This window comes from Moschus berezovskii, chromosome 19 (assembly GCF_049115385.1).
Source record: "Moschus berezovskii isolate FMDL1 chromosome 19, NW_MosBer_1.0, whole genome shotgun sequence".
NCBI classification, from domain to species: domain Eukaryota; kingdom Metazoa; phylum Chordata; class Mammalia; order Artiodactyla; family Moschidae; genus Moschus; species Moschus berezovskii.
Genome location: NC_142478.1, coordinates 17,853,384 through 17,880,653, shown reverse-complemented (window position 1 = coordinate 17,880,653; position 27,270 = coordinate 17,853,384). Strand labels below are relative to the sequence as shown.

Sequence of the window (27,270 nt, the reverse complement as noted above, 5' to 3'; positions counted from 1 at the left end):
CTTCCTATGTATGTCGCTTATTGGTAAGCAGGTTTTCTATCTCCCTACACCCACTCACATCACAGCTTTGAAGAAACAGAGACACAGTGATCTTTGGGGAAGTGAAGGATATGACACAGAATATTTTAATCAGCTAGGGAGAGAAGAGGAAAGCTCGTCCTTTCCAATACGATGAGAGAAAACATGAATAGAGAAGAATGTGAATAGAAATAGGGAATATAACTTTCCTGGTTGCCCAGTGGTTAAGACTCTGTAATTCCAATGCAGTGGGCGCCAGTTTGATCCCTGGTTGAGGAACTAAGATCTCACATGCCATGCAGGGCAGCCAAAAAATAAAACAAAATAGAGGAGATAAATGATCAGGTGTGTGCCCAACCTCCTGGCTTCAAGGTTCTGCAGGGGAAGGAGGAGGAGGTGACAGACTGGGGGCAGCATTCCTTATTCAGGACTCTGGGAGGGGCTCATAATGCAGAGTGGCCCTTGACCAACAAACGGCCACACCCTGTATGGGTGAGCCAGTGGAGAGGCATGGTCAGCCAGAGACAGGATCAACCTCTGTTCCTGGGGAACAGGGCTCCTGGCATGAGAATGCACAGGCCATAGTTGGGGGGAAAGTTGAGCCACAGCCTCTGCTGCAGGGTGGACATCCCTGGCCAAGGTCAGATGGAGGGTATAACAGAGACTCAACAGGACTCAGCACTATGAGGAGCTAAAGAGAGGCCACATGACCATGAAGGGGTGATCAGTACCGGACCAAGGTGAGAAAAACTGCAGCACAAGTTTACCAGGCAGAGAACTCAGCAGTAGACAGAGACAGAACACAGGGATTATAGCAACAAACATTACAAAAGCCTCAACCCATGCCCTAGAAGGAAGGCTTTCAGCCCAAAAGCAAGGATTCCAAATGGGCAACATCCATATGCCCTGATGTCTGGGTCCCTCCACCGCTTCTGTTCAGAATATAGTCTCCACTCGCTTCCACACCTGACACCCACGTATCATCTCATTCAGCAAAACAAAAGGCTCTTCCTAAGAGTCCATCCTCCTTAAAAAGGATTAAAGACAGAATTAGAAAAAGTTAGCTATTTTCATATATGTTCTTTCCTGATACTTATCTTATCGTAAGATTGAACATAGGGTTTCATGGTAAAAATATCCAAGGAAATAGAAAATAGAAGATTTTAATCTTGACATCACTTCTCTGGAAAGAGCTCTTTGGTAGAAGTGTGCTAAGGCAAGCTAAAATTTTCTTTCTCTTCTTTCTCTTTGTTGACTTACTCCACATGCTATATGTATAATTAATACAATTATGATTTAAGAGAACAGGGATTTTTTTTTTAATTCCTCCAACGTTTTCAGATCTGGAGATCAGACGAATTTTTCAGCAATCCATTCAACTAATTTGTTTAAAGTATTTTCTAAGCATACTGTGCTGGGCACTAGACAGTACCAGTTACATTAGAAATTAAGAATGTAAGAAATGAAATAGCATCTCAAAGGATTAGATCAAGTAAGCTGTCATAGTTTCATCAAGATGACTGATTCTGGATTTTCCAAGGATTTAAGGTTTTTCTGACTTTTTCTCAGATCACTTGGTTATAGAATTGCTTTCCTGAAATTAAAGTAAGATCAATTCTCCAGTTAAGTGGCTTTATGTCAAGTATCAACATGACAGTTTCCTTAAAAAAAAAAAAAAAAAAGTCCTTCTAAATAAACACTCAATTTCCTGTTTTCCTATTCTTCATTCACTCAATGTACTCAATAAATATTTACTGTCTCCTTCCATGTGGCAGTAAACTGTACTAGATGTTTGTGATGCAATCGGTAGCAAGACTTTCAGTTCCCATGTTTTTCTCCATTGACCCTCTCTCTAAAGGGATCTGAAACTCTAGTCTAGATTTTAGACGAGTCCAGACCTCCCAGTCTACAGTTCCCTCTGCCTTTAGGTAGGGAGGGTCAGCCCTTTCCTGTGTCAAGCCATTCAATGGGTCACTTGCATCCACATTGCTATCAACCACCTGTGATCACATTGCTCCAATACCATGCTGCATTCACGGCCTCTTCCTCTAAAGGGGTCTCACCTTCCTCGAGTCATGGAAAGGTAAGTGAAAGTGAAGTCACTTAGTCTGACTCTTTGCGACCCCATGGACTGTAGCCTACCAGGCTCCTCAGTCCATGGGATTTTCCAGGCAAGAATACTGGAGTGTTGCCATTTCCTTCTCCAATGGAAACGGAAGTAGGGCACAAATCTTGCTCTGGATTTCTCAACTCCATCGTGGGGTTTCTGTGGCCCCCAAAGACCTACACTCTAGGGGAAAGAGACAAAAAAGGGAGAAGGCGTCTCACTTGGAACTTAAACTCCTCTCCCTCATTCCAGCCTTCTCTGCTCAGGCCCCTAAAGAGCTTTTATCTTCTCCCTGTGTGAAGTCTCCTGTATCTTTCCTGCTCTGGAGCTTATAGTAACATTCTTCCTTAGCTCCCCAGTCTTTGGTTCTTAATTATTAAAGAATAGCTTTTGGAATTTGGGGAACCCTTTTCTTTTTGGGGGTGGCTAGTTTCACAGTTGAAACTCTGCCCTTCAAAACTAGTTTCTCCCTATGGACTATGAATGTCAAAACTGAGAGTGAGCTCATTATTCTAGTCCATCTTTGTCTTCCTCAGTCAATGAACAGGTGAAGAACACAAGACAATGAGGATAATTTCAGTGTAGAGGGTCAGGGAACCTGTCTAAAACTGCAGCAGCAGGAGCAGTAGGATTGTTGTTTTTGCTTAGTTGCTAAGTTGTGCCTGACTCTTTGTGACCCCGTGGACTGTTGCCCACCAGGCTCCACTGTCTGTTGGGTTCTCCAGGCAAGAATACTGGAGTGGGTTGCCATTTCCTTCTCCAGGGGATCTTCCCGACCCAGGGGTTAAACTTGAGCCTCTTGCTTGGAAGGTGGATTCTTTACCACTGAGCCACTTGGGAAGCCAGAAGTAGGATACTGCTACTTACATTCCAGTAATTACCTGCTAAGTATCAGTTTCTCTCACGAGGCTGCAGTGTCTCTACAACAGATTATGTCTGTTTTTCCCTCTAGTGCTTCCCCAGTTAATAAAGGCATGACTCTTGCCCTCAGTGTTCAGACAGACAATTAAACAAACAATTACAAGGCCATGTGTTCTGCTCTATAATAAGAAATGATAAAGTGCCTTAGGAGAACATTTAAGGATGACTTACACCAGACTTGGGGAGGATCCCAGAGGAAGAGCTAGATAAGCTGGGACCTGACGGGTAAAGAGAAGTTAGTCAAATAAAGGTTATTTGTGAGGGACTCAAAAATTATGCTCTGGCATTTGGATTTATTTCTAAAGGCAATAGAAAACCACTGAAGGGTATAAATAGGGGACTGAAGGCTTTTACAATAAAAGGTCATCGTGTAGGATAGAGATTGAAAACAAAAGGATGTCTGGAGGTGGGAGAGGTTGTTAGGAAATGTTTGCCTACTCTAGGCAAGTTTGCAGAATTCCAGGTGGTCTGGTCAAAGGTGACAGTGGGAATGGAGAGAAGGACTGAGTTGGTGATGAAACAGAGAAGGAATGGGAGGACTTCAGGACACTGGCTAGGTTTCTGACTTGAGTAACCGGGTGGTACCACTGGCTGATATAAAAGATAGGAGCAGAAATGTGACCAGTCCACAAAGCCATTTGGAATGTTTTTGCATAAAGGCCTCCATGGTCATTTGTTCCTTATACATACTTTCATTGCCAGAGGTCCATTTTTACAAATTCCTCCTCACCAGCAATGGAAAGTCAGTCAGTCGTGTCCAACTCTTTGCGACTCCATGGACTATACAGTCCATGGAATTCTCCAGGTCAGAATGCTGTATTGGGTAGCCTTTCCCTTCTCCAGGGGATCTTCCCAACCCAGGGATCAAACCCAGGTCTCCCACATTGCAGGCAGATTCTTTACCAGCTGAGCCACAAGGGAAGCCCAAGAACTGGAGTAGGGAGCCTATCCCTTCTTCGGTGGATCTTCTCAACCCAGGGATCAAACCAGGGTCTCCTGCACTGCAGGCGGATTCTTTACCAACTAAGCTATGGTGGAAATTCCCATTTTTACAAATTTATCCTCACTAGCAATAATCATGTTACCTTTCTAAGATTTGGGGAAAGTTAGAGAGCTTCCTCCGGAGAAGGCAATGGCAAGCCACTCCAGTACTCTTGCCTAGAAAATCCCATGGATGGAGGAGCCTGGTGGGCTGCAGTCCGTGGGGTCGCTAAGGGTCGGACACGACTGAGTGATTTCACTTTCACTTTTCACTTTCCACTTTCACACATTGGAGAAGGAAATGGCAACCCACTCCAGTGTTCTTGCCTGGAGAATCCCAGGGACAGGGGAGCCTGGTGGGCTTCCATCTATGGGGTCACACAGAGTCGGACACGACTGAAGTGACTTAGCAGCAGCAGCAGCAGAGAGCTTCCTCTCTGGGCCTGGCATTCATCTCACATAAGCCAGAGCCACAAACTTTCTCTGTAAAGAGCCTGATAACTATTTAACTATGCTATTGTAGCAAAAACAAACAAAAAATAGCCATTAAAAATAAAATGGATGAGCTTGACTGTACTCCCACAGAACTCTATTCACAAAAATAGACAGTGGCAGAATTTGGTCTATGGGTTGAAGCTTGCCAAGTCCTGAGTTAGAACTGTGTTTCCCAATATACTCCAGCAATGCATAACCTTTAAACACTTCCACTTAGAAATTTTAAAAATCATTTCTCCATTTGTGGGTAGTGTTTTAGCTTGGGCCACTGTAACAAATGACCTGGACTGGGTGGCTCAAACAATAGACATTCCTCTCGCACAGTTCTGGAGGCTGGGAAGTCCGAGATCAAAGTGTCAGCAGATTTAGTTTTTGGTAAGGGCCCTCTGCCTTGCATGCAGACAGTTGTCTTCTTGTACCTCACATGGCAGAGAACACAGAGAAAGGAGACAAGCTCTCTTGTGTCTCTTCTTATAAGGTCACTAATCCCACCGTGAGGGCTCCACCCTCAAGACCTAATTAACCTCCTCAAAAATCCCATCTCCAAATACCATCACACCATACATTTTCAACATATCAATTTTGAGGGGGACACAGCCACTCGGTCCTTAATAGATAGTATATAGGACAAAGACATAATTTGGAATTATCTTATTATTAAAGACCTTTATAACCACAGCATCTTTATTTAAAATATTCATAATATATGAAACTAGATTTTTACTTTCTCCCCATTAACAAGTAACATATATTTTATTTTTTACCCTTTGGGCCAAGCATCATTTTCCAAATGATAAGATAATAGAATAAACTTCAATTTCCTATTTGCAGGTTGCTGCTGCTGCTGCGTCACTTCAGTCGTGTCCGACTCTGTGTGACCCCATAGACAGAAGCCCACCAGGCTCCCCCGCAGGTTAGATAATACTTATTGCTCCTAAATAAAAATGTAATTTGGATACAACCATCATTATATATTTTTCATTTTCAAATGAATAGGTATTTAAAGTACTGGCAATCATTTAACACTTAAAATGAGAAAATTAAATAATGCAACTTTTGTATTTGTTGAAAATCAAACTGAGATGAAATTGGAAAAATTGTCATCTCCCACTTCTCAGCTCTAAACTTCCCACGCCGCAACGACATTACAGTCTCCTGCTACAGATTCTCATACTCATTTAAACTTTTTATCTGAGGGGATGACACAGGAGCTGAAAACTGAAATCAGGTTTGAGCTGAGATTTTAAGTCGGATCATGCCAGTCCTCTGCTCACAGCCCTCCACGGCTTGCCACCTCAGTTGAAGCAAAAAGTCAAAGTCCTTCTGCCGGCTTGCTTATAAGTCCCTGACCTCCATTTTCACCTTTCTCCCCTATTTCAGTTTCTTTGCCATTCTCAAACATGCCTGGAGCCCTTAACCTGCCCTTTGCCTGGAGACCATTTCTGCCAGCTTAGTATATGGCTTATTTTTTCTTTTGGGCTTCCCTGATAGCTCAGTTGGTAAAGAATCCGCCTGCAATGCTGGAGCCCCTGGTTCGATTCCTGGGTCCGGAAGATCCGCTGGAGAATGGATAGGCTACCCACTCCAGTATTGCTGGGCTTCCCTTGTGGTTCAGCTGGTAAAGAATCCGCCTGCAATACAGAAGACCTGCAGTCAATCCCTGGGTTGGGAAGATCTGCTGGAGAAGGGAAAGGCTACCCACATCCAGTATTCTGACCTAGAGAATTCCATGGACTTTTCTTTTACGTCTCTGCGGAAATGCTACCTCTTCAGCCATATGGATCCTGGAGGGCATAAAATACCTGCAACTCCATCCTGTCCCCTTTCTATTTGTTTCTATAATACTTATCATCATCTTATTTATCATAGATATTTGTTTATTTACTGTCTGATACTGTATGAGGACAATCATTTCATTGGAAAAGACCCTGATGCTATGAAAGACTGAGGGCAAAAGGAGAAGGGGGCAGCAGAGGATGAGATGGTTAGATGGCATCACTGACTCAAAGGACATGAATTTGAGCAAACTCTGGGAGACAGTGAAGGACAAGGAAGCCTGGTGTGCTGCAGTCCATGGGCTCAAAGAGTCCAGACAAGACTTAGTGACCAAACAACAATGGTATGAGGGCAGAAACTTCATTGAGTTCCCTGTTCTCAACCCACCTCCGAGAGCAATGTCTGTCTCTAGGATATATATGCTTAGTAACTATTTGTTAAATATGAATGAATAGCATGTACTTCAGCTTGTACTTGTGTGGTAATTTGATTAGTTAAAACTGTAACCTCTATTAAGACAAAGTCTTTATCCATTTTCACTCATTGTATTTATTAAGCATATTTGTTGAGTGCCAACAATGCCTATGTCAGCAATATTCTAAGTACTGGACAAAGTTATGTTTTCATGGAGTCTATATTCTAAAAGCCACTAATTTGTCACTTGTCTATAACCTGGTGACTGCTATTTACTACAATGTGGCAGATTATATTTTCCAAAGAATATACAACATTTGTCACCCTTTATACATTGAATTGTGTCCCCAGAAAGATATATTGAAATCCCAATTACCAGTACCTAAGACTGTGTCCTTATTTGGAAGTAGGGTTGTTGTAGTATAATTAGTTAAAACAAGGCCATAGTAGAGTAAGTGTGAATGTGTTAGTCGCTCAGCTGTGTCTGACTTTTTGTGACCCCATGGATTCAGGCCCACCAGGCTCCTCCATCCATGGAATTTTCCAGGCAAGAATACTGGAATGGGTTGCCATTTCCTTCTCTAGGGCATCTTCTCAACCCAGGGATCGAACCCGGGTGTCCCACACTGTAGGCAGATTCTTTACCTTCTGAGCCACTAGAGAAGACTATGCTAGAGTAAAGTGAAAATGAAGTTGCTTAGTCGTGTCCAACTCTTTGCGATCCCATGGACTGTAGCCCACCAGGCTCCTACATCTGTGCAATTTTCCAGGCAAGAGTACTGGAGTCAGTTTCCATTTCCTTCTCCAGGTTGGGATCTTCCCAACCCAGGGATCAAACCTGGGTCTCCTGCATTGCAGGCAGACATTTTACCATCTGAGCCACCAGGTAAGGTGGGCCCTTAATCCAACAAGGTGGGCAGAAGATTTGATGCTTTTGAACTGTGGTCTTGGAGAAGACTCCTGAGACTTCCTTGGACTGCAAAGAGATCCAACCAGTCCATCCTAAAGGAAATCAGTCCTGAATATTCATTGGAAGGATTGATGCTGAAGCTGAAACTCCAATACTTTGGCCACCTGATGCAAAGAACTGACTCATTGGAAAAGACCGTAATTCTGGGAAAGATTGAATGCAGGAGGAGAAGGGGACGGCAGAGGATGAGATGTTTGAGTGGCATCACCAACTCAATGGACATGAGTTTGAATAGACTCCAGGAGTTGCTGATGGACAGGGAAGCCTGGCATGCTGCAGTCCATGGGGTTGCAAAGAATTGGACATGACTGAGCAACTGAACTGAACCAATCCAATATGATTGGCATCTTTATAAGAAAAGGAGAGAGAAAGACAGACAGGGAGAGATGATCACCATGTGATGACAAAGGCAGAGATTGGAGTTATGCATCTACAAGCCAAGGAACGGCAAGGGTTAACAACTATACCGGAAGCTGAGAGAGCATGGAAGGGTTTCTCCCCTCCCACGGTGACACCGTGCTTTAGGATTTCCAGCCTCCAGAACCATGACTTCCACAGAACTTCTATTCTTCCAAGTCAGCCAGTGTGTGGTACTTTGTTACCGAAGCCCTGATACAACATCCCACATGCTCTTCTTATTCCGTGACCTTGGCACTCATTCCACCAACTATGGGCAGAGTGATACCCCCTCCCCTTGAAGCTGAGTGAGCTCAACCAACAGAGAGGGAATGACACTGTGTGACTTCTGAAGCTAGGTCATAAAGATGTCATAGCTTCTGCCTTGTTCTCTTGGGATCTCGCTCTTGAAATCCACCTATTATGCCATGTGGAAGCCCAAGCAGTTCACGAAGGAGACGTGTGAAGAGGTACTAATGTCCCTGGTGCGGAGGCTGGTTGAACTCCCAGGTATATGGGCAAGCATCCTGAAAGCAGATCCTTCAGCTCCCAACAAAGCCACCCCAGATAGAAACATGTGGAACAAAGATGAATTATCCTCACTGAGATGACAAGTTACAGATTCTTGAACAATGGAAATCACTGCTTTTGTTTTAAGCCACTAAGTTTGGAGGTGGTTTGTTATTTAGCAATAGGACATTGATATACATATGTATACATTGATATACATATACTTACTAAATATTTATTGAGTGAATAAATAAATGAACTGATACTTCATACTGCTACTGTGCCCTAATAAATGGGTACATCCTTCAAAATTGATCTAGCTTAAATCTGGAATGTATTTATTTTTTATTATCTGAACAGTCAGATACCACACCAAAAGCACACACAAGTATAATCAAGAGACCAAGTTTCTAGAAGAAGAGTGAAGGGATGGAATCCTGTGAAAATGTAAAGATTTACACTGGAGAAACCGAGCCCCATCATTTTCTGAGATGGAATGACAAAGATAAGAATTTTTCAACAGACTAGCTTCTGGGCTCATACATTTTAATCCATGCTTTTCATCCACTAACCACTTGTTTCTGTTCCTTGCCCCACTGGACATAAGACTTGTAGTCTCATACTTTTATATCATAACAATGGGTTAACTGACACAGCAAGTGCTAGGGACGGTCTCAGAACCCATCCCTATACCATGATAGCTGGTAATACAGAAATGACTACAAACCACACAAATCAGTTCAGTCGCTCAGTCGTGTCCGACTCTTTGAGACCCCACAGACTGCAGCCCTCCAGGCTTCTCTGTCCATCACCAACTCCTGGAGCCTATTCAAACTCATGTCCATTGCGTCAGTGATGCCATCCAACCACCTCATCCTCTGCCGCCCCTTCTCCTCCCGCCACACGAATACTATGCACTAAAACCAGCCTAATTATATTTCCCATTCTACTCTCAATTAGCTTCATGGAACATCACCTGGAGACTAGAGGAGACCAAAGATGGCACTTGAAGATGCCAGCTCTTCCCCACCTTGATAACGATGTTTTAGCCTCATCCATTCTCCTCCTCTTCATCATCCCTTTCCCCATAGAAACGGATACTGTCTTAGGAGGAAGGCAGGCAAGAGGAGGAAGTTGTATGAAAGGCTCCACATTTTTATCTAAGAGGTATTAAAGAAAAGAAAGAAAGTGAAGTCGCTCAGTCATGTCCAACTCTGCGGCCCCATGGACTGTAGCCCACCAAGCTCCTCCATCCATGGGACTTTCCAGGCAAGAGTACTGGAATGGGTGGCCATTGCCTTCTCCAGGGGAGCTTCCTCCCTGGTGGCTCAGTTGGTACAAGCATCTGCCTGCAAAGAGGTATTAAACGCTGCTTAAAAAGCCAGTTTTATATTACTGAGCCAGATAAGGTTTACATTGGGTATTAAGTTGATTTCTCTGCCTTCAAATTAGATGATGGAGGTTATATGGAAAGATCAAAGTAATTGTAGGCTATATTCATTAACTATAATTTTTCTGCATGCCCAAGTTACAGTGTAGGTTTTACCTTACTAAACTAATACTTATTGAATTGCAACCATATGTCTGATATTGTGCCCCTCCTTTCTACAAAGAAGTTTAGAGACAAAAATCATGGGATGTTAATATTAGCATCTGAAGAGAAGCAGACAAAATCTAGCTCTTCCAAAAAGAAAAATTATTTGTCCAAAGTTATCAGTGGTTCAGTGGCAGAGCCAAGACTTAACTTTGGCTTCCTACTGCTAATCTTCCCACTTGTTAGCATATGAAATTATCCAGCCCATAAAAAGTAACCAGCCCAAACTCCAGGGCCATTACTCTAACCTGGGGTAATTTTGTCTCTGCAGGGACAGAGGAGGCTTGAGTTCGTCTCCTGTTGAATCCTGCTCTTATCTTCCTTTCAACAAGTGCTGATCCTAAAAATACTGCCCAATAAACCTCCTACACAGGAATGTGTTTCCCAAGAGAGTCAACTTAATGGCAGACAGGACATAATCTAAGAATGCCACTGGGCTGCAAACACCAGTCATTTCTTATGAACAGTATTCCATTTCAACAAACTGTGTGTACTTCCATATAATGTGGGCACAAACCACACATTAAAGGCTCAATGACTCCACTAAAAGGTCCTGACTTCAGATGTCAGCTACAAGTTCAAGGGGTCCCCAGGACAGCCACACTTCTAATCAACTGGCTGCAAATTCAATGGTTCTCACAATGCCTTCAGGTTCTATTACTCACTAGTATGATTCAGAACTCACAAAAGCATTATACTTACAATTTTAAGGATCGAACCTAGGTCTCCTGCATTATAGGCAGATTTTTATCCTCTGAGCCACAAGGGAAGCCCAACTTACAATTATAGTTTTATAATAAACAAACTCTGGAAAATTCTGAAAGAGATGGGAATACCAGACCACCTGACCTTCCTCTTGAGAAATCTGTATGCAGGTCAGAAACCAACAGTTAGAACTGGACATAGAACAACAGACTGGTTCCAAATAGGGAAAGGAGTACGTCAAGGCTGTATATTGTCACCCTGCTTATTTAACTTATATGCAGAGTACATCATGAGAAACACTGTGCTGGATGAAGCACGAGCTGGAATCAAGATTGACGGGAGAAATACCAATAACCTCAGATATGCAGATGACACCACCCTTATGTCAGAAAGCGAAGAACTAAAGAGCCTCTTGATGAAAATGAAAGAGCAGAGTGAAAAAGTTGGCTTAAAACTCAAAATTCAGAAAAATATGGCATCTGGTCCCATCACTTCATGGGAAATAGATGGGAAAACAGTGAGAGACTTTATTTTTGGGGGTTCCAAAATCACTGCAGATGGTGACTGCAGCCATGAAATAAAAGGACACTTGCTCCCTGGAAGAAAAGTTATGACCAACTTAGACAGCATATTAAAAAACAAAAACATTACTTTGCCACCAAAGGTCCATCTAGTCAAAGCAATGGTTTTTCCAGTAGCCATGTGTGGATGTGAGAATTGGACTATAAAGAAAGCTGAGCACCAAAGAATTGATGCTTTTGAACTGTCATCTTGGAAAAGACTCTTGAGAGTCCCTTGGACTGCAAGGAGATCCAATCCTTGGAAATCAGTCCTGAATATTCATTGGAAGGACTGATGCTGAAGCTGAAACTCCAATACTTTGGCCACCTGATGCAAAGAACTGACTCATTTGAAAAGACCCCGATGCTGGGAAGGATTGAAGGCAGGAGGAGAAGGGGACAACAGAGGATGAGATGGTTGGATGGCATCACCAACTCAATGGACAGGAGCTTGAGTAAACTCCAGGAGTTGGCAATGGACAGGGAGGCCTGGCGTGCTGCAGTCCATGGGGTCACAAAGAGTAGGACACAACTGAGCGACTGAACTAAACTGAACTGAATAAAGGATACAGCTCTGACTCTTCTCTAACTTGTAAAACAGAGAGTCAAAACCATTCATTACTCATCATTTATAGTCTAAAATCTCATTGTACTTCCTAATATTCTGTTACATTGTGTTTCTCTTTCAGTTACAGAAAATAAACTGGCACAAGTACAGACATCTTAGAAATTAATTTCAGCTTTCATTATAAAATCTATAGGTCATGTTTCCATTTGTTTATTTTGTTCATACACTTCCAGACTAAATAAACTGTCCTTCTCACTCTCATATTAGGCATGACCATACTTTCTGAAACACTAAAATTATTTGATGTTAGGTTCTATATCTGTCTTTCAAAGTTATTGACATCAATGGGAATGAAGATGAAAACTTCTAAACCTTTCCTGCTTGGTATTTTCCAATATCCTTAGTTAAGTCACCTAGGGTACCTTCTAGAGGAAGTATCTTTCACATTCATTTATTCCTTCAATGGCATTTTCAATTATTCATTTAACATGTACATATTGAATATAACTAATATACTAGCCATTTGATGGGCACTGTGAATGAAGAGATCTTAAATTTTCCCTAGTTTGGAAAATGCTACAGTTATATAGTTCTAAGAGCCCCAAGATGACTTCTTGAATTTAAAAAAATAAAGGCTTAGCAATATAAGCAACTTATACCTTTTCATTCAAACTATTAAATTTCAAACCAGTGCCTTTTTTCTCTTTCATCACCTAGGGTAATATGTCCCTAACATTATTTTATAGTAACAATTTCCATCTAACAAGCTAATCTACTTTTGGTATCAGTTAGGATTGTGTTTACCTCTAAATAACTAAAAATTTGACTAACAGTTGTTTAAGCCATGGGGGTTTATTAACATCACACAACAGGAAGTCTGAGGGTTGGCAGTTCAAAGACTTGATGATGTTTCCAAGCCAAGAGATTCCTTCCATCTCCTGTGCTCACAGCTTTGGCAAGGGGTACATGTGTGCAAGGTGGCACTGCACCTGAAAGCACATAGTAGGAATCAGCTCATCCACAAGAAAGGAGGAAAGAAATTTCTATTTATCACATCTCGATCACATGGCTCATCCTAGCTTCAACAAAGTCTAAGGAACACGAATCTTTAAGGTTTTCAGCTACTGCAGTAGAAGAAAAGAAAGGGAGGGGTTATAAAAGAATTTGATACAGCCCCATCTATAATATTGGCCACACTCTTCTGAGGCGGTTATTTTCAACGTATCCCATCCCTCCACAAGTCCACACACTCCAGATCAGAATCACCTTTGGGTGTCATATTTCTTAGGCTGGTTGAAGTGAGCAAAATCTGTGAGATATAGACTATCCTGGATATAGAGGGAAATCCAATTTCCTTTTATTATGAAATATAGCTTGAATATCCAATTCTTAATATTGAGCATTCAGAGAACTTAAACTCACCTCTGTGTGTTCTAAACTATAAAGCACTCTTACATAAAACTGGCAGCCACAGAGCCATTTGATTCAATCTAAATAAACACCAATCACTTTAAAATTCAGGTCTTTCTATTAACAGCAGCATTTGAGAATGTGGATTGGATTTCAGACCTAAAGTGGGCATCCTGGTAACACTGTAACTCTGGTCCGTAAGACCCTCTCAGGGAGAGGGGCAGAATCATAGAGTAGACAGTAAAGCCACTTGTCAGGGAGGCAGAGATGCCAAGCAACACAACTCGAAGCGGGCTCAGGTCACATACACTATCATGCAGCACATAACACGTGAGGCACAGGCAAGGGCCTTGCAAAGAGAGTGGCAAGCTCTTTTTTACACAGAGGAAAGCACTGCCTGATCTCCTTCAATCCTATCACATAGGAATACAGGGAAAGTAAACAGAATAAGAGTTTGGGACTTTGCTGGTGGTCCAGTGGCTAAGGCTCCAAGCTTCCAATGCACGGGGCTCAGGTCAGGGATCTGATCCCTGGTCAGGGAACTAGAGCCTGCATAGCTCAACGATCACCTGGCAAAAAAAAGATAAATAATTTTTAAGAGAGAGAGAATAAGAGCTTGAGGTATCTTAGCTCAGGCTGCAACCTACTGCCCTATTCTCTCATTCAATAAGAAAGAACCATCAGATTAGTCAGAATCATCAGATTACCCCAAATCAATCAAATCATCTCCTTCAACTAACAATGTGGAGAGAGGGGCAGAATCTTCCCTGCCAACTCGTCCCTCTAGGGCAGAGGTCTGCAAGCTATAGCCTTTGGATCAAATCCATCCAGATTTCTGTTTCTGTAAAGCTGTATTGGAAACAGCTATGCCGGTTCTTTACTTATGGGCTCTGTCTGCTTTTATGCTATAGTGATAGAGTTAAATGGTTGTAACAAAGACCACAGGGATCGCAAAATTGAAGATATCTACTACTTAGCCCTTTCCAGAAAAAGTTTGCCAATCTCTAGAGCAATTGACTTGGCAAGACTTTTTGACCATACTCACAATAAAAAATAGTTTTATTGTAATGCAGTCTGCTTCATATAATCATATATGTATGTGTATAGATATACAGATATATATGATTTCATAGGACAATAATTACCCCTTATTATGTGTTATATGGGCTTCCCTGGTGGTGGTGGTGGTTTAGTCGCTAAGTCATGTCCAACTCTTGAGACTCCCTGCCGGCCAGGTTCCTCTGTCCATGGGATTCTCCAGGCAAGAATACTGGAGTAGGTTGCCATTTCCTTCTCCAGGAAATCTTCCCGACCCAGGAATCGAACCAAACTACGAGGGGAGCCCAGGCTTCCCAGGTGGCTCAGTGGTAAAGAATCCGCCTGCAATGTAGGAGATGCACGAGATGTGGGTTTGATCCCTGGGTCAGGAAGATCCCCCAGAGGAGGAAATGGCAACCCACTCCAGTATTCTTGTTGGAGAATTCCATGGACAGAGGAGCCTGGCAGCCTACACTCCATAGGGTTGTAAGGAGTAGGACATGACTAAAGCGACTGAGCACACATGCACACATGTGTTATATACTCATATCTCTTCTAGTCCATGACATTTTTTAAAGCTGGTCACACAGCCCACTAAATTGACCTGAAAACTGCACCCTCACCAAGGCAGACATATAGGGAGAATGGTTTCTCCCTATACTTACGTACACAGTAAACATGGAAAAGATTATAGCAATTACTATTGTTTGTTATTTATTAACCTTCTATTAAAAAATATTTTTGCAGTAAGGGAAAAAACACAGATTTGCCTGAGCTCAGTACTCATTTATGCAACCAGTGCTTCAACAAATATTTATATAACACGTGTGTTCTGAGTATTTGTTAGGTTCTGAGGGTATCAGTTCAGTTCAGTTCAGTCGCTCAGTCGTGTCCGACTCTTTGCGACCCCATGAATCACAGCACGCCAGGCCTCCCTATACATCACCAACTCCCGGAGTACACTCAAATTCATGTCCATCGAGTCCGTGATGCCATCCAGCCATCTCGTTCTCTGTCGTCCCTGTCTCCTCACGCCCCCAATCCCTCCCAGCATCAGAGTCTTTTCCAGTGAGTCAACTCGTCGCATGAGGTGGCCAAAGTATTGGAGTTTCAGCTTTAGTATCAGTCCTTCCAGTGAACACCCAGGACTAATCTCCTTTGGGATGGACTGGTTGGATCTCCTTGCAGTCCAAGGGACTCTCAAGAGTCTTCTCCAACACCACAGTTCAAAAGCATCAATTCTTCGGCAATCAGCTTTCTTCAGAGTCCAACTCTCACATCCATACATGACCACAGGAAAAACCATAGCCTTGACTAGACGGACCTTTGTTGGCAAAGTAATGCCTCTGCTTTTTAATATGCTATCTAGGTTGGTCATAACTTTCCTTCCAAGGAGTAAGCATCTTTTAAAATTTCATGGCTGCAATCAGCATCTGCAGTGATTTTGGAGCCAAAAAAAAATAAAGTCTGACACTGTTTCCCATCTATTTCCCATGAAGTGATGGGACCAGATGCCATAAAAGTAAGCAAAACAGACATGGGGCTTAGACTGCAGTAGGAGAAAAAGATTTGAAACAAATACAAAAACATGTAATTACTAAATTTCATATGAAGGAAAATCACCAAGTCTCACATTTACAACGTATGCATGCGTGCTGCATACTCAATCATGTCTGACTCTTTGTGACCCCATGGACTATACCCTGCCAGGCTCCTCCGTCCATGGGATTCTCCAGGCAAGAACACTGGAGTGGGTTGCCGTTTCCTCCTCCAGGGGCTCCTCCTGACCCAGGGATTGAATCCAGTCTCCTGCATTGGCAGGCAGATTCTTTACCCTGAGTCACCAGGGAAGCCTTACAACATGAGAGGTAGGCAGAAATTAGTTTGCTTTTGGGGAGAGTGAGGCTTTTCTACTTGGAATGGTTTCAGTAGGGAAGTGAAATGGCAAATGATAACTTTAAGAGTGAGAAGTTAATTGAACAAACAGAATGGAAGGGGGAGAGCAGGATGTAAGTCGATTTTAAAGACTTCAGTTAACATTACATAGCATCTTCTATCCTTGTCTAAGCATTTTACACATATCAGCTGTTAATTCAGCTAGAAAGAGGCAGATATGAAGCCAGGATCCATGTCCCAAGATACTACTATAACCAAACGGTTTAATGAGATAAAATGTTATTGGTAGAGCTGGAAGAAAACCTTATAGGATGGGCAAAAGACATACTCCAGCTACACTTGTATTTAAACTCCTGAGTATTCTTGGACAAATTACCCAGCTTCTCTGAACTTCACTTCCTTTACTATAAAGTTAAATGTTACAAAATTTAAGTTAGATAGTATATTATACTATTGACTGAAAAAAGGTAAACGATATTAACATGCTTTCTAAATTCTACCCACTCTCTAAACTCAGAGCTCCTTAAAGGCACAGGGCTAAATCTAAATGCATTATTCATTCAGCATACTCATATTCACAAACTGTAAGGGGTAGGTGGTATGTATTGGAAGAAAAAAGACAAAAGAGGCATTCCTTCAAAATCCTGAGGGAAAATTATTTTCTTCGCATAATGCTACCTCCAACCTCTCTTTTAAGTAAGTCTAAGGATGGACAGAGAGGCCTGGCGTGCTGTGATTCATGGGGTCGCAAAGAGTCGGGCACGACTGAGCAACTGAACTGAACTGAAGGATAGAAAAGATATTTTATGAAATGCACGGTCTCCATTTTACTTCAAATGACCATTTCTTAGGTTGTTACTGGAGAATGTGCTCCACTAAAACACAGAGGGTAAACCAAGAAGGAGGAAGACAGGGAAAGCAGGACACAGATGAAGACAGAGGCAGAGAGGACGCCCAGCAGGATGGTGACGGGGGTCCCAGCAGGTCTACAGAGCAGCCAGCTCCAACCGGGGATCAACAAGGACTCTGAGAGGGGTGTCAGCAGGGAAAACATAAATCTCACAAATTACACTGTATCTGACTATGCTGAAAAGCACTTCATTCACTTCTGTGGGAAACCTAGGGGCTAAATTTATAAAGGAGCACAGAAAACAAAGCACATTTTAAATAAAGCAAGTATTCATTTCATGAAAGACAAAAATTGGACAAGAAGCATAAACACAGCTTAGCGATGAACAATATTTGTAAGTTTATAACTATGTATACAATTACTATTAATTTACACAAAAATGATGATATGAGGAGGAAGAGAGAAAGAATGTGTGTGGCTGTGTATACAGAGGGTAACAGAGGGGGACATCTGAGAGTTATATCCTCAACTTCCACAGGAGGAAGTCAATCAAAAGAAAGCTTAAAATTTTCAAATCGTTATCTCATCATTTTCTAACTTTTGCTTTTTAAAGTGTTTTAAGTAAATATAAATTAAAAATCAGAAAGAGTAGTATATAGACACACTGCAGAAATAACAGGAGAAAAAAGCTAAAAAAGAGTTGAAGGCAGTGGAGAGGAAATTGGGGGTAGGGGCAGGCAGAGGAGAGAATAACTGCTTTTCTTTGAAGCTTACAGTGGCATCTGTGCAATTGCATGCAATAAATAAAAACTTAATTTTAAAATGACATTTAAATTAAATAAGCATCTCAGCAGGCTTCCAGGAAAAGTGTTTTTAAGCTATTTAAATATCCCTGGGACTCTCTTAGAATATTGGACATGACCATGACCCGGACCTTGCATAACAAAAGCTTAAGTGACTTTACAGTGATTTATTTGGGGTCACTTGGATTATACTTATGATAACACTATGAGGTATAAGTATCCCATTTTTGAGGTAAGAAAACCAAGTTAAATAATCCACTCAAGAGCATACTGCCAGGGACTTCCCTCATGGTCCAGTGGTTAAGACTTGGTCTTCTAATACAGGGGGTACCTGTTCAGGGACCTAATTAAGATTCTACATGCCTCACAGCCTTACCAGAACATAAACAACAGAAGCAATATTGTAGCATATTCAATAAAGACTTTAAAAATGGTCCACATCCCCCAAAAAACAATTAAAAAAAAAAAGCACACTCCCAGTACAAAGAGGTTGTATATGTAGCTCCCACATAGCATCAAGAGACATTCAATTTTTCTTGAATATCAAAAGCACAATTCTAGAAGTCAAAGAATTTTTTTAAGTGTCTAGCTTAACCTTCTTTCACTGAAATGTAATCACGTTCAAAGTGAAACTGGAAAAGTTATTCACTAAATCATCTCTTAGTAGCACATTTCTACTTTGCTATTTATTCTACTGGCCTATTTTACTTTATTATTGTTCTCTTATTTACTGTCAAAAATAAAATGTATTACAAATTCACAATTTGTGAAAAGTTATCAAGAGCAAAGAAATACATGAGCTGTAAAACTCAATAAAATCATGAACATTTATTTATGCTGATGGCAGACAGCAAACAATAACTGCATACTGATGATCTGTGTGAATACCATATGCCCTGGAGTCAGATTCTGTTTTTGATAAACTAGTCACTTAAGTATGAAATTATAGAGGATGCCTACAGTATATTACTGCCCACAGATTTAATTGGGGAAAATGTCCTTAACAGTGTGAAAGATCTACAATGAAGAATTTGGCTGAGGGCTAAGACTTCATTCAACATTTGAACAGCTCCAAGTAAGTCAAACATTAATTTTGCCTTTTGACAATCCTTAACTTAAACATTCTTACAACATGCTTAATTTTTTGACAAAACCAATGAAACTTGCCTCAAACTACTCTCAGTTAGGTCACCTAACTAAAAAGCAATGATTACAAATAGGGTAACCAGTTTTCATAAGTTTTATCACATTCCCTATTTTCCATGTTCTATAGGGGGTTGGAATGATGGAGACAAACATAAAGCCAATTTCAAACGAAGGGAATGGTTTCCTGCTTCAGAAATGCCCCGATATCTCTCAGTTTCATCCGTCTCTAGTTGGATCCTAGAACTTCACATATGGATCAGCGGGTAAAGAATCTGTAGGCAAGGCAATTCGGTTTTCCCATTATTGCTAATCCCATATCCCAAACATCTTTATTCTATGCCATGCTCCTCAAGTTCCTTCAAGAGGTTTTACTAAGTAGAGTATATGAAGACATGGAGCCAAAGCAAAAACAACACCAAGGTGTGGATGTGACTGGTGATGGAAGTAAAGGCCGATGCTGTAAAGAACAATATTGCATAGGAACCTGGAATGTTAGGTCCATGAATCAAGCAAATTGGAAGTGGTCAAATAGGAGATGGCAAGACTTAACATTGACATTTTAGGAATCAGTGAACTAAAATGGACTGGAATGGGTGAATTTAACTCAGATGACCATTATACCTACTACTGTGGGCAGGAATCCCTTAGAAGAAATGGAGTAGCCATCATAGTAAACAAAAGAAGCTGAAATGCAGTACATGGATGCAATCTCAAAAACGACACAATGATCTCTGTTCATTTCTGAGGAAAACCATTCAATACCACAAACACTATGCCCCTAGACTCACCTAAGTCTATGCCCCAAACACTGATGCTGAAGAAGCTAAAGTTGAACAATTCTAAGAAGACCTACAAGAACTAACACCCAAAAAGATGTCCTTTTCATTATAGGGCACTGGAATGCAAAAGTAGGAAGCCAAGAGATACTTGGAGTAACAGAAAAATTTGGCCTTGGAGTACAAAACAAAGCAGGGGAAAGACTAATAGAGTTTTGCCAAGAGAACACACTGATCATAGCAAACACCCTCTTCCAACAACACAAGAGAAGACTCTACACATGGACATCACCAACAGTCAACACCAAAATCAGACTGATTATATTCTTTGCAGTAAAAGATGGAGAAGCTACAGTTCACAAAAACAAGACTGGGAACTGACTATGGTTCAGATCATGAACTCTTAATTGCCAAATTCAGACTTAAAATGGAAGAAAGTAGGGAAAACCACTAGACCATTCAGGTATGACCTAAATCAAATCCCATTCGATTATACAGTAGAAATGACAAATAGATTCAAGGGATTAGATCTAATAGAGTGCCTGAAGAACTATGGACGGAGGTTCGTGACATTGTACAGGAGGCAGTGATCAAGACCATCCCCAAGAAGAAGAAAGGCAAAAAGGCAAAATAGTTGTCTGAGAAGGCCTTACAAATAGCTGAGAAAAGAAGACAAGCTAAAGGTAAAGGAAAAAAGAAAAGATATTCCCATTGAATGAAGGGTTCCAAAGAACAGCAAGGTGAGATAAGAAAGTATTCCTCAGTGATCAAGGCAAACAAATAGAAGAAAAGAACAGAATGGGAAATACTAGAGATCTCTTCAAGAAAATCAGAGATGCCAAGGAAATATTCCATGCAAAGATGGGCACAATAAAGGACAGAAATGGTATGGACCTAACAGAAACATAGATACTAAGAAGAAATGGCAAGAATACACAGAAAACTATACAAAAAAGATCTTCCTGATGCAGGCAACCATGATGGTATGATCACTCACCTAGAGCCAGACATCCTGGAATGAGAAGTTAAGTGGGCCTTAGGAAATATCACTATGAACAAAGCTAGTGGAGGTGACACAATTCCAGTTGAGCTATTTCAAATCCTAAAAGATGATGCTGGGAAAGTGCTGCATTCAATATGCCAGCAAATTTGGAAAACTCAGCAATGGCCACAGAACTGGAAAAGGTCAGTTTTCATTCTAATCCCAAAGAAAGGCAATGCCAAAGAATGCTCAAACTATTGCACAATTGCACTCATCTCACACACTAGCAAAGCAATGTTCAAAATTCTCCAAACCAGGCTTCAACAGTACCTGAACCAAGAATTTCCAGATGTTCAAGCTGGATTTACAAAAGGCAGAGGAACCAGAGATCAAATTGCTAACATCCGCTGGATCATCAAAATAGCAAGAGAGTTCCAGAAAAGCATCTACTTCTGCTTTATTGACTATGCCAAAGCCTTTGACTGTGTGAATCACAACAAACTGGAAAATTATTAAAAGAGATGGGAACATGAGACCACCTGACCTGCCTCCTGAGAAATCTGTATTCAGGTCAAGAAGCAACAGTTAGAACTGAACATGGAATAACAGACTGACCCCAAATTGGGAAAAGAGTACATCAAGGCTGTATATTGTCACCCATATTGCTTATTTATATGCAGAGTATATCATGAGAAATTCCAGGTTGGATGAAGCACAAGCTGGAATCAAGATTGCCAGGAAAAATATCAATAACCTCAGATATGCAGATGACACCACCCTTAAGGCAGAAAGAGAAGAAGAACTAAAGAGTCTCTTGATGAAAGTGAAAGAGGAGAGTGAAAAAGCTATCTTAAACTCAACAGTCAGAAAACTAAGATCATGGCATCTGGTCCCATCACTTCATGGCAAATAGATGGGGAAACAGTGGAAACAGTGGCAGACTTTATTTTGGGGGGCTCCAAAATCACTGCAGATGGTGACTGTAGCCATGAAATTAAAAGATGCTTGCTCCTTGGAAGAAAAGCTATGATCAACCTAGACAGCATATTAAAAAGCAGAGATATTACTTTGCCAACAAATGTCCGTCTAGTCAAAGCTATGGCTTTTCCAGTAGTCATGTATGGATGTGAGAGTTGGACTATAAAGAAAGCTGAACACTGAAGAATTGATGCTTTTGAACTGTGGTGCTGGAGAAGGCTCTTGAGAGTCCCTTGTACTGCAAGGAGATCCAACCAGTCCATCCTAAAAGAGATCAGTCCTGAATATTCATTGGAAGGACTGATGTTGAAGCTGAAACTCCAATAATTTGACCACCTGATGTGATGAACTGACTTACTGAAAAAGACCCTGATGCTGGGAAAGACTGAAGGCAGGAAGAGAAGTGGACTACAGAGGATGATATGGTTGGATGGCACCACTGACTCAATGGACATGAGTTTGAGTAAGCTCTGGGAGTTGGTGATGAACAGGGAGGCCTGGCGTGCTGCAGTCCATGGAGTCACAAAGAGCTGGGCTTGACTGAATGACTGAACTGAACTGATATGTGACAAGAGATTTCAGCAGAAGAGACATTATTATAGAGAAAAAGAGGGGGTTATGAGGGAGGCTCAAGAAGGAGGGTATATATGTATACTTATAGCTGGGTCACATTGTTGTACAGAAGAAATCAACACCACATTGTAAAGCAATTATCCTCAAGAAAAATAATTTTAATAAAATAACAAGAGGACTTACTGGAGCTCATGTAACTAGAGGAAGACTTGAACAGGAAGCATCTGTGAAAGGAAAAGAATCCAGTCAGCTCAAAACATCATTACCATCAAATGACACAACTCCAAACATCTCTTGTCTCTATGAGTTGTGAAAAATTAATAAACAGAAACCTTAATAAAATAGATTTTGGAGACCAGGAGGGGAGATCTCATGACCTGTGAGCATAGCAGAGTCTTACAGAAGAAAGACTCCTCTTCCTGGCAAGCACTCAGTCAACGAAAAGCCGCAGCTTTCCTCTTTGCTTACTAGCGCCCTCCCCACCTCCGTTTCCCGTCTATAAGATAGCTCTCCTTCCCCTGCTGTGGAGGGGACATGCAGGTTGGCTCATCATGGCTCTAGACCCTCAAACTGCAAGTCTGCTGATCCGAAATAAACCCATCTCTGCTAGAGAAATATCTGGCAGTCTATTTGCTTTCGTTTTTAAAGATTTCTTTTTTTATGTGGACTGTTTTTAAAATATTTGTTGAATTTGTTCCAGTATCGCTTCTGTTTTATGGTTGTGTTTGCTTTTCTGTTTTTCACCATGAGACATGTGGGACTTAGCTCCCAGAATAGGGACTGAACCTGAGCCCCTGCAATGGAAGGCAAAGTCTGCACCACTTGACTGCCAGGGAAGTCCTGGCCTAGCCTTGGTCACATAGAGCAGAGAACAAAATCAAATGATAGCAGGAATCCACAAAATTCACATGAGTGGAGAGTGGGATGGAAATACCACTAAGGAAAGGGTTGCTATTAAAAAAAAAAAAAAAGGTGGGGGTAACTGTTCATAGAGACAAAAACGGGGAATATGTGTGAACTTGATACGCATGTTACTCACTCAAGTCTAAAAGACCCACATGCATCGCTACCTGTCTATTAACCCTCTCCTTTTGCAAAACAGGTGCTCCCTGCTCCTGTTTAAGCTGAAAATCTCCTGAAGTGCTTACAGCCCATACTTTACCATCTCTTCTTTTGTTGTATCTCTCCAATATTTCCCCCAATCTCTCTTCTAATATGCTTTATCTTACCACACAAATAGCCCCAAATCTCCCCCATCCTAAAAACAAGTCCTTCTGCCCAATGTTTCCTTTGGCAAATTCTTTCTTCATTACCACCAAGCTCCCAGGAAGAGAAGCCCATGTACTTCTGACTTCCTACCCACCTCAGCATCCTGGTTCAGCTTACACTGTCTCACTGAACTGCTCTTCTCGAGTCAGAAACGACTTCCTGTCATATCTAGTAGGCAGATTCTGGCCCCTGCTTTTGCAAGTCAGAATATCACAGTGGTTTAAGGACATCAACAATGCAGTCACTTCCAGGGTTCTCAATCTTGCCTTTGCCACTTACCTGAGGCAACTTATTTCGTCTCTCTCTTTTCTTATCCATGAAGAATGGTGAATAAAAATACCTATAGTGCAGATTTAACTTAAAGTGAAAGTGTTAGTCACTCAGTCGTGTCTGACTCTTTGCAACCCCGTGGACTGTAGCCCACCAGACTCCTATGTCCATGGAATTCTCCAGGCAAGAATACTGGAGTGGGTTGCCACTTCCTTCTCCAGGGGAACTTCCTGACCCAAGGATTGAACCCAGGTCTCCTGCATTGCAGGCAGATTTTTACTGTCTGAGCCACAAGCGAAGCCGCTTAAGTTGAAGGAGCTCAAAGCACAGCCTGACATATAGTAGGAGCAACATAAGTTGTAACTACTCATTATTTTACTTGGCCTTTTCTTATGGTATTTAATATTATTAATAATATCCTTAAAATCCCTCAGTTTCCTTGGCTTATGTGATATTATTCTCTGAAAGTTCTTCTCTGTCATCTTTTCAAGGTCCTCTTTCATTATCTGACTCTTATATACTGACGTGCCCCAGAGTTACTCTGGGTTCTTTTCGTTTTTCATTTGACACACTTTGAGAAACTGTATCCACTCCATGGTCCAAGTACCCTTATAATAAACAATTCTCTGTGCTCACGCCCTCCCTCTTTCTCTCTTTCCCTCTCCAGCTGTCTGGCATTTCACCCAACAAATATGCATTGACAGTTATTCTCTGCCAGGCATCATGCCAAGCATTCTGACCCAGATTCCTGACAGAGCTCCAGAGCCACAAAACCCATTTGACCTCTCCTGATGTGTCTCAAAGGCACCTCATATTCAAGGTGTCCAGAAGTCCCTAATCTTTCAAATGTGTTCCTCATTCCGTATTCCCTGACCTAGAGACAAGGGCTTTCACTCACTAGGGTGCCCAATCCAGAATCCAAAGAGCTACACCTAAGTTCTCCACCAGGACCCTCTCTGCTTCTAATTAGTGGCTAAACTCTACCTCTTAAACATGTGTCTGTTGTATGGAGGTTGACAGGTCAGGAAGCAACAGTTAGAACTGGACATGGAACAACAGACTGATTCCAAATCAGGAAAGGAGTATGTCAAGGCTGTATATTGTTACCCTGCTTATTTAACTTATATGCAGAGTACATCATGAGGAAACGCTGGGCTGGAGGAAGCACAAGCTGGAATCAAGATTGCCGGGAGAAATATCAATAACCTCAGATATGCAGATGACACCACCTCAGATATGCAGAAAACAAAGAAGAACGAAAGAGCCTCTTGATGAAAGTTAAAGAGGAGAATGAAAAAGTTGGCTTAAAACTCAACACTCAGAAAGTTAAGATCATGGCATCTGGTCCCATCACTTCATGGCAGATAGATGGGGAAACAGTGGGAACAGTAACAGACTTTATTTTGGGGGGCTCCAAAATCACTGTAGATGGTGAGTGCACCCATGAAATTAAAAGATGCTTGCTCCTTGGAAGAAAAGCTATGATTAATCTAGACAGCATATTAAAAAGCAGAGACATTACTTTGCCAACAAAGGTCCCTCTGGTCAAAGCTATGGTTTTTCCAGTAGTCATGTGTGGATGTGAGAGTTGGACTGTGAAGAAAGCTGAGCACCAAAGAATTGATGCTTTTGAACTGTGGTGCTGGAGAAGACTCTTGAGAGTCCCTTGGACTGCAAGGAGATCCAACCAGTTCATGCTAAAGGAAATCAGTCCTGAATATCCATTGAAAGGACTGATGATGAAGCTGAAACTCCAATACTTTGGCCACCTGATGCGAAGAACTGACTCACTGGAAAAGAACCTGATGTGGGGAAGGATTGAAGGCTGGAGGAGAAGGGGATGATGAGATGGTTGGATGGCATCACCAACTCAATGGACAGGAGTTTGAGTAAACTCTGGGGGTTGGCAATGGACAGGGAGGCCTGGTGTGTGGCAGTCCATGCGGTCACAAAGAGTCAGATAGGACTGAGCGACTAAACTGAACTGAACTGATGGAGGCTGAGTTCCCTGGGCTCTGGAGCCAAGTCACAGCTATACCATTTTCTGACTCCATAACATAAGTTGTCTAGCCTCTCTAGGCCTCATTTTTCTCTTCTGTAATATGGAGATGAATATTCCTTCATAAGGACGTGTGTGTGTCTGTGTGTGTGTGTTTAGTTGCTAAGCCATGTCTGACTCTTTGCAACCCCATGGATGGTAGCCCACCAGGCTCCTCTGTCAATGTGATTTCCTAGGCCCCACTGGTGCCACCTGGGAAGCCCAAGAATACTGGAGTGGGCTGTCATTTCATTCTCCAGGGGATCTTCCCAACCTAGGGATCAAACCCGCGTCGCCTGCATTGGCAGGAGGATTCTTTTCTGCTGAGACACCAGGGTGCTGCCACAGGGACATGAGGAGTATTAAATGCAACAGTCCATGAACAGTACACAGCACTGTGCACAGCACATAGAGAGCATTCAATAAATCAATAAATCAAGATTATTTTATTAGCTCATCCTTACTGACACTATATTTGTTTAAACCTCTGACCTTTTATGGGTAGCATCCTAACCGGTCAGCAGTACCATCCTATCCAGTCTCCTCATATCTTATTTTGTGCCTCATCAGTCCATTCTTCATACCACTACCCAAAAATCTGACATAAAACACATTAGCATAAAATAGAAATGCAGTGAACTCAGAAGTGAATGGTTCACAGCCTCTGAATTAATCACATATGGTGGGGGGAAGTCTCCCCACATTGAATCTATATGGAAATTAGTATCAGATAAATGGTAAAGATAAGGGCTTTGTAATCAATTTTCAAACACAAATTGCATGTCCAAAATACTGGCAAACTTCCTCCACAGCAAATACTATTCATATCCATTAAGCTTGGCCAAAATAGGTGGTTAAGGTCATTTACAAAAAGATTCTAATTCCTGATTCTTTTAATTGACCAAAATATAAAGAAGATGAATATTTACAACTATCTTCAATACCAAAGGAAGCCCACTAAGAAGACAAGCTAGATTACACCTAATTTTTGATAAGCATTTTAAAAAATTCGGAATTGTCAACAACCTGAAAGTTTAATCAAGCTTTTCATCATGCCCTGAGAAAAAAATTGTGTGAAGCAGCATTTTCTCTATTATTTATTTAACCACATTTTCAGTTAAATACACTTACAAAATTATTATTATTCACTCGTTGAACAAATAAGGCTACGCTAATTTTTTTTTCACCTCCAAAGTACCAGAGAAAAGAAATATTCAGAATACCTC

The 27,270-nt window shown here is 41.5% G+C and overlaps 1 protein-coding gene across 6 annotated transcripts in view; it reads right to left on the bottom strand.

Moving 5' to 3' along the window:
* The window catches only part of LOC129542211 (protein CFDP2-like), a 90,527-nt gene that overhangs the window by 28,573 nt on the left and 34,684 nt on the right, over positions 1-27,270 (bottom strand). For 4 of the 6 annotated variants that reach the window (XM_055404410.2, XM_055404407.2, XM_055404409.2 and 1 more), the window contains one exon: positions 22,651-22,691. In XM_055404410.2, coding sequence (XP_055260385.2) covers positions 22,651-22,691 — 41 coding nt within the window. Of the gene's footprint in view, positions 1-12,392; positions 13,995-22,650; positions 22,692-27,270 lie in introns of those variants that run through there. The other 2 variants (XR_016035311.1, XM_088828008.1) reach the window with 2 other exon arrangements.